General features: G+C 33.2%; 2 protein-coding genes across 2 annotated transcripts in view; both read left to right on the top strand.

The window, feature by feature from the left end:
• The window catches only part of LOC126971401 (alpha-1,3-mannosyl-glycoprotein 2-beta-N-acetylglucosaminyltransferase), a 258,468-nt gene that overhangs the window by 135,607 nt on the left and 106,943 nt on the right, over window positions 1–15,918 (top strand). The window lies entirely within an intron of this gene.
• The window catches only part of LOC126971439 (homeobox protein Hox-B6-like), a 43,662-nt gene that overhangs the window by 22,572 nt on the left and 5,172 nt on the right, over window positions 1–15,918 (top strand). The window contains exon 4 of the mRNA XM_050817759.1: window positions 13,364–13,521. Coding sequence (XP_050673716.1) covers window positions 13,364–13,521 — 158 coding nt within the window. The remainder of the gene's footprint in view (window positions 1–13,363; window positions 13,522–15,918) is intronic.

Below are 15,918 nucleotides of genomic sequence, written 5' to 3' on the forward strand. Positions count from 1 at the left end.
AGGTTTGAAATATGAGTTTTTAAACTTTGTCTGTTATTTCACTTCTACCACAGTCTTAAGAAACTCTTCCCTGCAGTCATCCCACGAACATGTCTAGACGGGGCAATTATTGTTTTCGTGAGTGTCAATAACGAATATGACATCTATTATGAGATCCAAGATGGCGGATATGACATTTTCAATAAAATCATTTTTGATTATATGGGTATCATTATTGAGATTTTCGGGAGTGTGGGAACACACATTTTTATTTCAAAAGTCCAGCAATATCAGCTTCAACACCGTCGAGAATTATGAAAACATCACCCATGATAAAAAAGTTGATAATTTAATGTAGCTTCAACTTTTTTTGCAAACTTCATTTTACATTTTGACAGCACTATCTATTTCAGCACTATCAGTTTGAGCACCCACAAAAACCATGAAAACGACATACCAATTATGAACCATGAAAACGACAAACCCATGATGCAAAAATTGTCAATATTATGCAGCCACCAACTTGGATCTACATTCTGATACCACTACCTATTTCAGTACCCTCGAAAACCATGCAAAATCACGCGTGACGAAAAATTTGATAATTGTTTGCAGCCGCCATCTTGAATTTTCATTTTGACAGCACTAGCTGGTATTGGTTTCAACACTTTCGAAAGCCATGACAAAACACGTCATGTAGGTAAGTATTTTGTCCAAAATAAATTAATATAAAAAACATCCTACAAATTCATTAATCCACAGTTCACACTCTTAAAAAAAATATAGTAAATATTGCAGCCTTAGTGTAAATTGTGAATTATGTTCACGAATTTATTATAATCGATCTCACGGACTTATGATTCGAATACCTACTAATTATAATATTAATATAACAATAAATCATTCTATATATACTATACTACTTTATAGTTTAAAAAACAACAACTAGAGTTTTGGTGGAGCCGAGTTCAAATAGCCGTATACCACGCAATACGCTGGCATTTTCAAAAAGATCGCGTAAACAAATAACAACGTGACACGAGTGTCATACTCGTATTGACCGCGAAAACCGCTTAGGGGTCTCGTCGATGTGCATGTTTGTGTGAGTGTGTCATTTCGAACGTTTGTAGTTTGTACTTTGAAGGTAGTTTCCGTACTAGTACAAATTATGTCTACTGTGGTCTGTGACACAATACAAGTTAGCAGCCTGGCGCAACTCTCTAATAAACTTGAAAATGTATGGCATTGTACTAAAAATAATGGCGGCAAATGCTTGTCATCATGTAGTAAAAGAGAATGTATGTTTGTTATATATATATATATATATATATATATCAATGTCATGTCACATGACATTCAAACGAAAACAAACAAAAGAGTCGAATATATGTTAGAGCGGAGCATTTGCCGCCATTATTTTTAGTACAATGCCATACATTTTCAAGTTTATTAGAGAGTTGCGCCAGGCTGCTAACTTGTATTGTGTCACAGACCACAGTAGACATAATTTGTACTAGTACGGAAACTACCTTCAAAGTACAAACTACAAACGTTCGAAATGACACACTCACACAAACATGCACATCGACGAGACCCCTAAGCGGTTTTCGCGGTCAATACGAGTATGACACTCGTGTCACGTTGTTATTTGTTTACGCGATCTTTTTGAAAATGCCAGCGTATTGCGTGGTATACGGCTATTTGAACTCGGCTCCACCAAAACTCTAGTTGTTGTTTTTTAAACTATAAAGTAGTATAGTATATATAGAATGATTTATTGTTATATTAATATTATAATTAGTAGGTATTCGAATCATAAGTCCGTGAGATCGATTATAAAAAATTCGTGAACATAATTCACAATTTACACTAAGGCTGCAATATTTACTATATTTTTTTTAAGAGTGTGAACTGTGGATTAATGAATTTGTAGGATGTTTTTTATATTAATTTATTTTGGACAAAATACTTACCTACATGACGTGTTTTGTCATGGCTTTCGAAAGTGTTGAAACCAATACCAGCTAGTGCTGTCAAAATGAAAATTCAAGATGGCGGCTGCAAAAAATTATCAAATTTTTCGTCACGCGTGATTTTGCATGGTTTTCGAGGGTACTGAAATAGGTAGTGGTATCAGAATGTAGATCCAAGTTGGTGGCTGCATAATATTGACAATTTTTGCATCATGGGTTTGTCGTTTTCATGGTTCATAATTGGTATGTCGTTTTCATGGTTTTTGTGGGTGCTCAAACTGATAGTGCTGAAATAGATAGTGCTGTCAAAATGTAAAATGAAGTTTGCAAAAAAAGTTGAAGCTACATTAAATTATCAACTTTTTTATCATGGGTGATGTTTTCATAATTCTCGACGGTGCTGAAGCCGATATTGCTGGACTTTTGAAATAAAAATGTGTGTTCCCACACTCCCGAAAATCTCAATAATGATACCCATATAATCAAAAATGATTTTATTGAAAATGTCATATCCGCCATCTTGGATCTCATAATAGATGTCATATTCGTTATTGACACTCACGAAAACAATAATTGCCCCGTCTAGACATGTTCGTGGGATGACTGCAGGGAAGAGTTTCTTAAGACTGTGGTAGAAGTGAAATAACAGACAAAGTTTAAAAACTCATATTTCAAACCTTCCCATCAATATTTCAAATATTATTATCATTATTTCAACGAAAATTAATAAAAAAATCCAAAAAAAAGTATTTCCAAGAAAAACATTCAATAAAATATTGTTTAAAAATATTACATAACAGTCATCATGTAGACTATAATATTCCATTATACACTGTATAGCTATCATACCTACACTATACATAAAAATCTTACGCTTTTTACTTTTTTTCGCTCCGCAACGCCCCATAAGGAAATTCGTTCGAAATCTCCTTTCTTAAAGTCGGTTAAAAAAATAACCTGACAACCCTATTGCTTCACTGAACTTACTGTACGCACATGTAGGTAAGTATTTTATCAACAAGGCCTAGTTTCCATACTGACACATATTATGTCTACTGTGACTGTGTATAACTTTCATAATACGAAAATATTAGGGTGTATAAAATATAAATATACTACATTATAGTCTTTATAATTAGTTAATAGTATGTCCTGATAACCATTACATCATCAAGCGGATGGTGTTATGTTATACTGAATTTCATAATAACACTCCTTTGTTTTTTTTGATCCCATCTTGCGCAAAGAGTTTGAACAGACAGCCACATTCTTATTGCTTGATGCGTGGTATCTGTATGAATTTCAAAAAAAGAACATTTTCGTTTACGCGCGTTCCACACTACCACCAAAGAGAATTTAAACACTCCGTTTAATAGACGGGAGTTCCATATAAAATAATGATAATAGTAGCTTGTATTGTATTTTACAAAATCCTGATACCAACATTAACACCTAATGACATAATATCAGAGCTGCCAATACAATTCATATATATAGGCTTGCAATCAATCCATAATTTTTATCGAAAAATATAAACTCGTATATATAATAAATTAATATAAAAATTTCTACTTTTAAGGTTCTCTTTTGTTAATTTTAAGATGGATCTAAGCCAAGTCTAACTAGATTAAACTAGGGATACGTTTCAATTATCTCATAGAAAAAAAAAACAATTTACATAATTAATACCTTTTTAATAGTTTTCTTTTGCGTTGTGTAGTACTTTCGGTTTAGACAGTCTTTGGTATTCGTTTTTCAGATGTTGTAATACATGTCGTAGGCGTGGGTCCTGAATCTGAAATTATAACAGAATACATATAAACAGATTTTAAAACACATATTTTACGAATTTTTTATTACATTGTATAGCTTAGAAATGTCTCACGCATTTATGATTATTATTGAATAAAGTAAAAGAAAACGACAATTCGTAACAAAAATTATAAAAAGTCACTTTTATTTTGAATGAATAACATGTCACATGACATTCAAACCAAAACAAACAAAAGAGTCGAATATATGTTAGAGCGAGACAGCGTTTGCCGTCATTATTTTTAGTACAATGTCATACATTTTCAAGTTTATTAGGGAGTTGAGCCAGGCTGACTACCACAACGTCGCGCGCTGTAAAAAAAGTAGGTTATTCGTATCCCCGCCATTTGTCTTCCATAATAATAATTTTAAGAAAACTGTTACTCGTATATCAATAGCTATTTAACTAGCACATTCTTTTCAAACTACTCTGTATGAGAGTACAATTTTTTTTAACAAGTCTACAATAACTTTTTATTGTTCGTGAAATTTCCAACCGTTATCTAATCATCGATATATTGTATAATGATTCCGGTAATGTAAAAAAAAGTATTGTGTGGTTTTATGAAACCACGGTATTAAGTGAAACTTTTCACTCAAAATTTCACTTTAATAAAATACAACATTTACATTAAACACTGACAAACAACACTTACATTAAACACCGACAAAAACAAACGAAATAGCGTGGAGCACTGGCACAAATGAGTAATAGTCTATACACTACACGGTCAGCTGCTGAGAACTATAGGCGCCGCCCGACCGTCACGCGACATGCAACACACAGTCGAAAAAGTTTGAGATGATGTAATAAAAGTTTCACTTTAAAACTAAATGTAAATAAAATAAATCCTTATCCATACTAATGCAGCATAAACACTAGAGGCCGGAATGGCCCAATAAAAATTATCGACAACAATTTAACGTGGTGACGCCATCTGTTACTAATTTCAATCCTCGGATAATCTATCTCCCTCTCATACTATCGATGCATCGTGTTGTTCATGCACACGTATAAATAAGTTGTTTTATTGAATGGGATGATTAGTGGTAGTGAGCTGATCTTTTCAATGGTCAAACAGAACTATATTATTACCATGTAGTCTGTCTGACACAGAGTTTAAAAACTAGAAAATAATAGCTTAGGAAAGCCGCCTTGCCTACTGTATTAATATTTTACAGAAAAACGGTCGTGTATTGGCGCTACCTAGACTCCAACACGGATTAAAAAAAATAGACCGTATTTCAGCTATCGAACGGCAGGGATAAATCAACATAATCGTAGGAACTTGCAGTACTCCGATGACTTGCAGAGAGAAGGATATGCGAAATGCCGAGATTAATAAATATTATTATTTTTCTGTTATATCTAATGTAAAATTAGCTATTGGTACCTGCAAGATGAACTTGGTGTATGTATTTAGGTACACACTTTCTTATGTAATGTAAATACATGCTAGGTTGTGCCAGACTATTAAAAGATATCAAGAAAATCATATCTCTCATTCGATACATCAAAACACATTATATTTATCAACATTCCAGTAAGGTTTAATTAACAGAAATCGTTTAATTCCGAACTCATTACAAATAAACATCAGTACTAATTGAGTAAAATAATTAGTGAGTACTTTTGCCAACTCGATTCAAAAATTATCCGATTTACCCCGACGTAAGGGTGTGGCCATGCTAACAGCGATTTATTCAGCAAAGAATAGATTAACATTTTTAATATGCCTTATTCCATAATTATATCGCAATGGATTAAAGGAAATAAATTATATTTTTTTATCTAAAATTTAACATAATATTATTAGTACTACTCTATTAATGCTACAATTCTTAACATCCATGAATAACTAGGGTAGAGAACAACTAAAAAATTGTATTAATTGTCCGTTCATTTTTCGTTCAAAACCAACAGTTATTAACAATTGCTCATCTAGATAACATTAAAACTTTTCAAATTGAACCGCTAACAGTAGCAGCACAAGCCAGAGGACGCTAAGCCAATTATGAGCCAGCAATTTGTTCGCACAAACAAAGGGTCTACAGGGCCCTTGACAAATTAGATAAGTAGTGTTGTAGGACTTTTTATCGATACTTTTGTAACATATTATGTGATTTTTATAAGATTACATAACGGACACACAACGTTATGCTTAAAAATATTTTAGGTATCAATATTCATATATAAGCTAGCATAATAGCATGCTTTAAGTATACTTGATGATCACCTATCATATTTTACATCTAAACCTTGAAAAAAAAAGTTTGGGTGTAGGGGGAAACTGAAGCAAGCCGCATACCTACCTAAAATATTTTTATCAATATTTAGAGTGATTATCATACCTATAATATATAAAAAACCTTTTTTTTTATATTATTATTTATTACCCAAGGTAAGTGACGAAACTAGCACATCATCCAACTTTTACTAAACTGTATTATCTGTTTAAAGACGTGACTATATGATTTAAACGCTACTTACAAAATGACTTTAAACTTCGACTCATCCTGAGACTTACAATCAAATTTCTCATATGCGAGTATTAAAGTAGTAAAAAACACCGCCCATGCTGTCTTACAACACCAGAAGAATCATAAGAAGACATCTTCATCTATTCAGGGGTGAGGGGTGGTTTATAGTTTACCTAAAAAGGTTTGATTTTCATAGAACGTATTTATTTTGGACCTAAATTATAGTTATAGGTTTGATTTTGAATCGGAACATGAATCAACAGATTTCATGTTCAACAGATTATCTAATAGGCCCTTGAAGTAAAAACTAAAGGGTGCCCCCTTATTCCAAAAACAAATGGTCTGAGAGTGTACTGATTCATTTTTGTTAATGTTGTCAGCTGCTTTACTAAAAATTAAAATAATCCAACATTATCACGGTTAGCACGCGTAAATTTTCTTTGCAGTTAATCACAAAGTCATCGATATACACAAAGGTTTCGGCACATCACTAGTAAAGTAAAGTGTACCAAAAAGGGTATATTTTCGGCATTCAAGTGAGGTGACAGTAGGCAACTGCGGTGATATATGCTTTTGATTTATCGTATTTGCTATTTGTAGATAGATACCTACTACACTTGCGAGGAATGTTTTACAACACTAGCCTTATACTGCAACTTTATATACTAGATCTTTAAATTTAGATAAATAGATTATTGAAAAATGTGTGTGAACAAAATACTAAGGAACAAATGCCAAGCGTGGCTGACTCTTTACGATCTGTCAATCAAAATCGGTTACAGTAAAAATATATTCGCTTTCCATCTCGCTGTTTCTTCCTTAGAGATTCTCTATTGCATGCTTTATTCATCTATACGCTTGTATATTGTAAATCTAGTGTCTAGTGGACATCATATTAGGGGACGCGAACGACCAAGAATGTCAGGTGATTGAAAGTGGTAAGGCCGCCCATAGACATCCGCAAAACCCAGGGGACAAAAAATGCGTTGCCGGCCATTTTAGTTGGGAGTAAGCTCTTCTCTTTTCTAAAAATTCCTAAGTCGTATCGGTTCGGGAAAACAGCAGCCGGTAATTGTTTCCACAAAATGGCTGTGCGAGGCAAGAAATTTCTTAAAAACCGCGCGGTTCTGGAAAGCCAGACGTCAACGTGATGTGGGTGGTATTCAGCATTTTGATGTAATGTCCGTTGGTCGAATTCGAATTTGCTATGAATCTGAAAAACCCGTCTGAGAACCCATATCTTGAAGGTCCTTAAGGGCAATACTCCACCGAAACACACCTAGGGCGCAACCAGTCGCGCAACCGTGGTGTCCGTTAACTACCAAACTAGACACGAAACAGACACCAGAATAATGATGCGTCCGAGCTGTTCGCTCCACCAAATTGCTTGCGCAACCAAACGGACACCAGATGAGTAACTCCCTATAGAGCTGTATATACTTTGTTGGTTGCGGCGACTGGTTGCGCCACCGTGGTATCCCGATGAAATATACCCATACAAAACTGCAGCCGATTCCAAAAAGTGGCTGCGCGAGGTAACAAGGTATTCATATATAAACCTTAAAGTTGACGACCCATATAGCCGAATAGTTAGTGACCCTGACTACTAAGCTAGAGTTCCCGGGTTCGAATCCCGGTAGGTGCAAATATTTATATGATGAATATAGATGTTTGTTTCCGAGTCATTGATATTTATATGTATTTATGTATGTTTAAGAAAGTATATTGTATCATTTATATCGTTGTCTTGTACCCGATGTACAGGCAATGCCTAGTTTGGGGCAAGATAATTTGTGTAAAAGTATGTCAATATTATTATTATTATTATAGTAGTGAACTATATTTCATCTTTTCACTATCTATAAATTAGACGGAACAAATTCGCATGCCCTTTGCTTGTCGATAATTAAATACATTATAATAATTGAACCCCCAAGATTAATTCAATGAACCATAAAAGTGGACCCCCAGCAATAAAATTATAACATGCTTTTCACATGTTTCGGAAACACAGGATTTTGATCCTTATGGTCATAAAGGGACTGGGGAATCACATTTGGATATTAGCTTTAAGCGTTACAAGAAATATACGGAAACTTTTCGTAGATAACTTATTTTTGAAGTGAAAACAACTCGCGAAACAAAAGGGCGCAGACCAATATTTAACATAGTAATTATTACACAATTATTATATTTGTATGTATCAATAAAAACTGTTGTATAATCTCATTACTATCTCGCCTTAATGAAGTTTTGACGTCTACCATGTCTTTAACACACCGTTTTTTTAACTACCTACTACTTATACAAAACTTCTTACTTGTATTTCTGCCGTGAAGCAGTAATCTGTAAGCATTATTGTCTGAAGGGCGCCGTAGCTAGTGAAATTACTGGGTAAATGAAACTTAACATCTTATTTCTCAAGGTGACGAGCGCAATTGTAGTGCCGCTCAGAATTTTTGGGTTTTTCAAGAATCCTGAGCGGCACTGCATTGTAATGGGCAGGTTGTATCAATTACCATCAGCGCAACGTGTTCCACATCTTGTCCGTTATTTTCATAAAAAAATTGATTGCATTATATAGGTACGTATAAAATTGTGTTTCTGAGTCAAAACGGTAAATGATTTAAATAGAATATAAAAAGTATTTGATCTCTCAATTAATACCAGCCATTAAGAAACTTAACATTTGGTTCGAATCAAATAATCTAATTTAAAACGTAATAAATAGGGTCATTTGTCCCCATCTAAACGGGCAATTTAAAAGAGGGCTTACAAACGATTAATTTAAACAGTAAACATTTCACACTTGCCATAAACAAACGCACAATGCTACAATTATACTATTAGCACAGAGGGTAAACAGCCCCAGAGTCGGTATTGAATAGAGAGCAGTAGTTAGGGTACGGAGAGACGATCACTAATTAGGATCACAGTGTTCAGATCGCCGCCCTTGCTTCATTAATATAGATTTAGGGCCAAATTGCTAGTATTCCTTTTCAATAAAAGACTAGTCTATAGCATCACTTCGTTTTCGGCCTACTCGTCAGTGAAGTCTATTTTTCTCAGAACCTCATTGAGAAAATTATAATTAACATAACATACCTACCCTAACAAATAAATAATCTTTAAATTCAAGTATGTATAGAATACGACATACATAAGACGTGTTATTGTCAACATTTATGAAACAACAGACGATGTAATTATGCCGCGTCGGCGAGCGGAAACTTGCAATCAAGCTTATTTGATTTGTTGGCTGAACAAGACGCCCCTGCGCTGTGTTTCAAAATGGTCAGCGTAGACAGAGAAAACTTATGTGTACAGTCGCATTGTAAGTCGATGAAATGTCTAACGTAAAAATTTATGATGCGTCTATTATGTTTCGCTAGATGATATGCATTTCAGTATGCACAGGTAAACTATAATTATTATGCAAATGTTGTTTGAAATACTACCATAATAACTACAAAAAATTTATATTTTCTTAGAAACAGTTTACGCACTCCTCAAAAATTAGTAAAAAGTCAAAAGTCACGCTAATCTAAACAGACCTATCTTTTAAGACAATTTAACGATAATCACTGAATACTTTTACCACTAAGCAAAGCTAAATCTGTGTTTTACTGATTCCTTTAAATCTGAAAAATATCGTAAACATAGATACTATTTCCTTTGATAAACGCAAGTGTTACACATTTAAATAATACAGTTTTAAAAGGATTAAAACGCGTGTAACTATATTTTTCAGGGTGGCTAGAAAGCTCATTGTAAATGTAACTTTACCGGAAATAACAAATGTAAAAAATGAAGTAAGATACACGTATTTTAATACTTTAAAAAGTATTTTATTGAAATCGTAACTTAACAATATAGTTCGATGTAGACAATATCAACATTAGTATGTTTGTTCCATTGAAGCATTGCCTGCTTTAATGAGAAGAGCTCTCAGCATAATTCTGTACCAGATTGTACCGCAACGCGGTGTACATATAACTGTGGTTTGAAGTACACTAATAAGATTGAAATAGATCAAGTTGGCCACACAGATCGACTTAATTTTGTCACAGTTTATAGTACAAGATCCCACTGATTGATTCTGCCTATTTTTGATAAAACTAATTTGATATGAACATTTAGGGAGTATGCAATGAATTGTATATAATTTCAGTATTACTAATTTTCTGATTTAAATTGCATCTATATATTTATTTTAATAAATGGTACATCATTTAAAAGGAAATTATGTAAAAAATTGGTGAATATATTGTTGCCAGCTCTAAGTCAGCCGCAACGTTAGGGTTGCCAGGTGTAAACAAGTATTTTATTGTTAATTATTTATAATCATCTGTTTTATATTATATCTGTATTATATACATGCAATCACGCTATAAGTTTCATTATCTGCGTAGCACGGTCGCAATGACGTAGTAATAACTTCTATTAACATAGCCATTAAGAACAAATACAAAATAATCATTTAACGAGAACCTCTCACGCTGTTTATGGTATTTAACAAGCATTTAACTATAATTTATAGTTTGAAAGTAAACAAAATAATCGTCGCCATAGAGTCACGTTCGGTACACAGAGAAATGATATTGATTTTGAATTTCGACTCTCAAGCACGGCTGGCTGTTTACTTTTGAACGTGAGCCACCTTTAATTTATTTTTAATTTTATTTATGCCTGCTTTCGGCCCACTGATCATATAGGTAGGTAATAGGTATAATAACATATTATTTTAAATGTCAAATTGAGTCATGTGAAGATCTAAAAATGTAAATCTACAGAAATTCAGAATTCAGATTCATTATATAATGTCTTATTTGCTTTCTTTTGTACAGTAAAAAGCTTTGATTAAATTAAATATAGTATCTTGATATAACAAAGCATTTAAGAAGTTGTTGTAAAATGTTTGTTTGTCATTAAAATGTTATTCATGTTATAAACATAATATAATATGTTCTAATACCATGTTGTTCCTTACTTTACTAACTACTTATTCTATCGAACAATAATCATTTAGTAAAACAAAACACGCTTAATTAGAAAATAATAATAGCAAACACGCGCTAAAAGAAACCGATTGTCACAGTGACATTTCCCGATGACAGATGCGGCGAGGATTTACGCGCCAACTTATCGGCTTGTGCAAACACGGCCAAATGTTCGAGTTCCAAGTTTGAAGCAATCCTATTAGAGTAATTGATAATTATCATTTTTATGGGTTTAGCCTCGTGTTGATTAGCCGCGTTATTTGATTTTCTCTAATTGGTAAATATTATCAGTATGTTCAGTTACGCGCGTTTGTTTTATTTATTACCTACGTTTTGATTAAACTAGTTTGACTTTAGTTCGTGAATATATATTTGTAGTTTTTTTTTATAAACTATACATATAATTAATTGTAACGAAATTGACCCCATACTAAAAAAAATATACACCTTTAAAATATGTATCTAAGTCGAGACTGGATGACCTAGGGGATATTGTATGGCTTAGGTTAAACTAATACCCACTTAGAGAGCTTGATTGCTTATAGTCATACATATAACTCTGAAAACATGGACCCCGAGCGCGACGGAGGAAATTCTTAATTCGGCATTATTTTTTTAATGATATAGCTCATTTCTTCGACGTTTAAGGACCGAAATGAAATGTTTTGTCAAAAACGTTGACCTTCGTTCCGCTCTAGAATCTGTATTATTCTAAACGCAGATTCATGTTAACTCGTATAGATGTGATAAAAGTAGGCAGTGTTATAATAGCCTATGTTCTGATATGCGCAAAGTCTACAAAAAGTAAACAGCGATGATCCGGAAAAAAAAGCATCAAATATACACCAAACACAGTGGAGGTACAAACCAACGTACTTATTGACCAGAGATTGGAACTTGTGGACTACGGTCTTCTTGGATATCACGGTAGATAAAAACCTTCAGTGGGGTCCACATATTGCCCAACTAGCAGATAGACTTAGCTCTGCGGCATACGCCGTTAGAAAGAACACGAATGTTGCTACACTGTATTATAACAATATTATCTATAAATAAATTTATAATATTTAAAAAAATGGCTCTGTCGTAAATCCAAATTCAATTTCATTCCGATACTGTTAGCGACAGGGCAAGCACGCGTCGAGCGTACATTATGTAGATATCTTTCTAAGTGCCAAAAACTGAGAATTGGTTTAGTTATATAGTTATCAGAGATAAAGATTAATTATTACGGAAAAAATATCTTTATGAATGAAAAAAATGAGTTTATTGTGACGATCATCTGATTTTATCTTATACTAGCTGACCCAGCAAACGTTAAATTGCCATACAAATGAATAAAAAACTTGAAAAAAATCAAGTCAACTCAGCTATTAACCATTCAACACGCGTTGAATAAGGTATAAACCTTATTATGGTTTAAACGACGAAGATTATAAATAATAAATTAAACATTCATACAACTTTTTGTTCACCATTTTGTTTTTGTATCTAGTTACAACAAAGAGTACACAATGCCTAATACAATTATTTGTTCAATTCGAAATTGGAATATATCTCACAAGATAACGTTAATATTAAGCGATGTACACTATAATTGCGTAGATAACAAATTATCAGAATTGTAATTTTCATAATGACAAATCATATCTTTTAATTAGCGGTGGTAATTATATGTTAATATCGTTGCGGCATTCTTTGCTGATTTATAACATTGTGACATAGAAACATTTTAATAAAATACGTATACGTATACCATATAAATAACAAAATACTCAAAGAAAAAATATAATGTGCATCAACTATTGTATTATGATAGATACCATAGGGATTAACTGCTATTACATATATACACTAGGCGATTACGCCTACTCCTAAATTACCCAGGATCAATTCCTTAATAACTGACTTAAAATAATTAAAATAAACAGTAGGTAGGTACTTACATATACTTTCATTTTCATTTGTTTTACTTAGAAAGATCAGATTCCCATAGGAGAGTCTTAGCTTTAATCAACATAATCACATTTATACTCATTCCTGATTATGGGATGATACTGTCATTAATGTTAATGTCACCAAATACTATTACTAATTTATGTATATTATGTACAACAGGGGCTCCACACGCGCTCCTTGGAAAGACCCGGCGGCCCCGGACAGCGTTTACGTCTCAGCAGCTACTAGAACTGGAGAAACAATTCCGACTGAACAAGTATCTGTCGCGGCCGAAGAGATTCGAAGTCGCTACAAGTTTGATGCTAACTGAAACTCAGGTATTTCTCATGTTATACAAATCGAATTAAAACAGTGTATCTTAATTGGCCACGCAACTGTGAAACAAGTTAGCTTAATGTCAGTGCTATCTATAGAGTTAAACGAAAACTTATTATTTCTCCATTCGCCTATCCTGTTTCAAATAACGATTTTTTTATTTCCTTTGGAGGTTAAGTTGCTAGGACGTAAGGGGTTATAATTCTACAGCAATGTTTTGTTACTGTGTATGTGTTAAACCAGCTCAGGTTTAAAGGATTTAGAACAGGGGAGGTTTTACAAACGAAATTCAGGTCAAAGTCAGTTATTTCACCCTCCCCATGTTGGTCATTACATAGCCTTTAACCTTAGATCTCCCAATTCAAAGACTGGCGTGACGTAGGTATCTTTTAAACTTCTGGAAGTTGTGCTTACCCACCTTGTCCCAGGGTGCACTACCTTTTTACGAGAAACTATTATAGAAAATACAGATTTATGGACATTTCACAGTTCAGTAATTGCATATAATCAAAAAAAAGTTTATATGTATCTAATGAAGAAAATGCAAGATGTATAAGCATATAATATAGCTGCAGCATCAAAAATATTATTAGAAAGTAGGAACTAAGATCTCAATGTAGTTCTAGGTAATTGCTGTGTTGTGTGCTTCCCTTTGTCACCCCATTTAATATTTTTAAGTATCTAAGACTTTAAATATAATTCTTGCTGTTTATATCACCTCAGTATTTACTAATTACCTACCTATCAATACTAATATATAATACAAAAAACGTTATGGCCTTACAAATAAACATAGTATAAATTTTTACCCGAGAAAAAACAAAGACTACAAACGTTGACTCAGTTTTACGCTGACAACACTGTCGATACAATATTAATTTTCCGAACGTCAAGCAGCCTTGCAAATAAACGCGGGAACCGTGATAGGTAATCAGGGATATTTAAACATTTTGCATATTCTTGGTTTATTCTCAGGCATAAATTTTATTCCGAGTTTAATTGTAAGGCCGTTAGTGTTTTACACGATTAAGTCTGCTTATAAAATGATAGATTATTCTTACACATTATTTAGAAGAACTCAGACAGTCCAAATAACTAAACGTTCATAAATATAGTAAACATGCCTATATTTATACTATCTAGTAAAATAAATATAGTAAGTTTTTTACAACTTAAACAATTCAAAGAAAAAGCCAAATCAATCTTTCCCACTAAAATTTCATTTTGACGTTAACAAAATGGCGGAAACCCAAGCTGTCAGGTTGAGAGATGCGCGGATTTACAAATGCTTACAAGATTACTAGGGAGAGATGTTACCATAAAGGTTATTGCTTGGGGCGTTTTATGTGGGTTTAAAGATTAATCTCGGCGGAATGATATATGTTACCAGATTAAATTGTTACAAAAAGTTAGGTACATGATATACGGTTGTTTTAAGGAAATAATGTTTACGTGTGTTCTCTTTGTTCTTATTAGATTTTGATTGTGTTTGTGACCAATCTAGGGATTCGAGTAATATTACTTCTACGGCCTTACAAATAAACTTTTTATAATGTTATACCTTATAATAAAACAAGAATATGCAAATTGTTGACTATATCGCTGACAACACTATGAATACAATGATAATTCTGAAGTTTACCAAATGTCGAGCAGCCTTTCGAATAAACGCGGGAAATGTTATACGTCCGGATAATCCAATCATAAGCAAAATGTCTATTTGTAAAACATTTTCTTAATTTTGGTTTATTCTGAGGTATAACTTAATACCAAAAGTATTTGTAACTCCGCGAAGGTGCTAAGGTTTTGCATCGTACTACACGTCAAAAAACTGATTTGACTGATCTTATATAAACTGGAGGCGTTCGTCCAAAATGCCATCTCCAAGTCTAAGAATTTGTCTTGGACGTTACTCAAACCTAATTTTGGAATAAACTTATTTATGTGATGATTTTGGGTCGATATAAAAGGGGTTACTTTTAAATAACTTAAGTGGCTTATCATCAAGGAGATTAAACAAACAAATCTCAATCCTAAGCCTCAGACACTGCAGAGCGTGTAGATTCTGTAGGTAATAGTGCAAATTAAACTCCGTTGCAGATCTTCTCTGAATGTGGTCCATTAATGCGTAAACGTAGCATCTCTTTGGGAAAACCAATTCCTCAACCACTTGAGATACGGCTCACAGCAAAAATCAAAATATAGAAAAAAAAATAAAGATTCATGAAAATTATCAATCTTAGCAGTGTGCTATAATTAACAATGGCTATCACAATAGATCACATTGGTCGCAGTGAAACAGGGCTACCCTGAAATAGGTACTAAAGCCGCTTTAGGTTTAAATAACTTTATTCTCATTAAGACCTATTGTCACTTACATGAGAAATTAATATTTTACA

Source organism: Leptidea sinapis, chromosome 23 (genome assembly GCF_905404315.1).
Source record: "Leptidea sinapis chromosome 23, ilLepSina1.1, whole genome shotgun sequence".
Taxonomy (NCBI): domain Eukaryota; kingdom Metazoa; phylum Arthropoda; class Insecta; order Lepidoptera; family Pieridae; genus Leptidea; species Leptidea sinapis.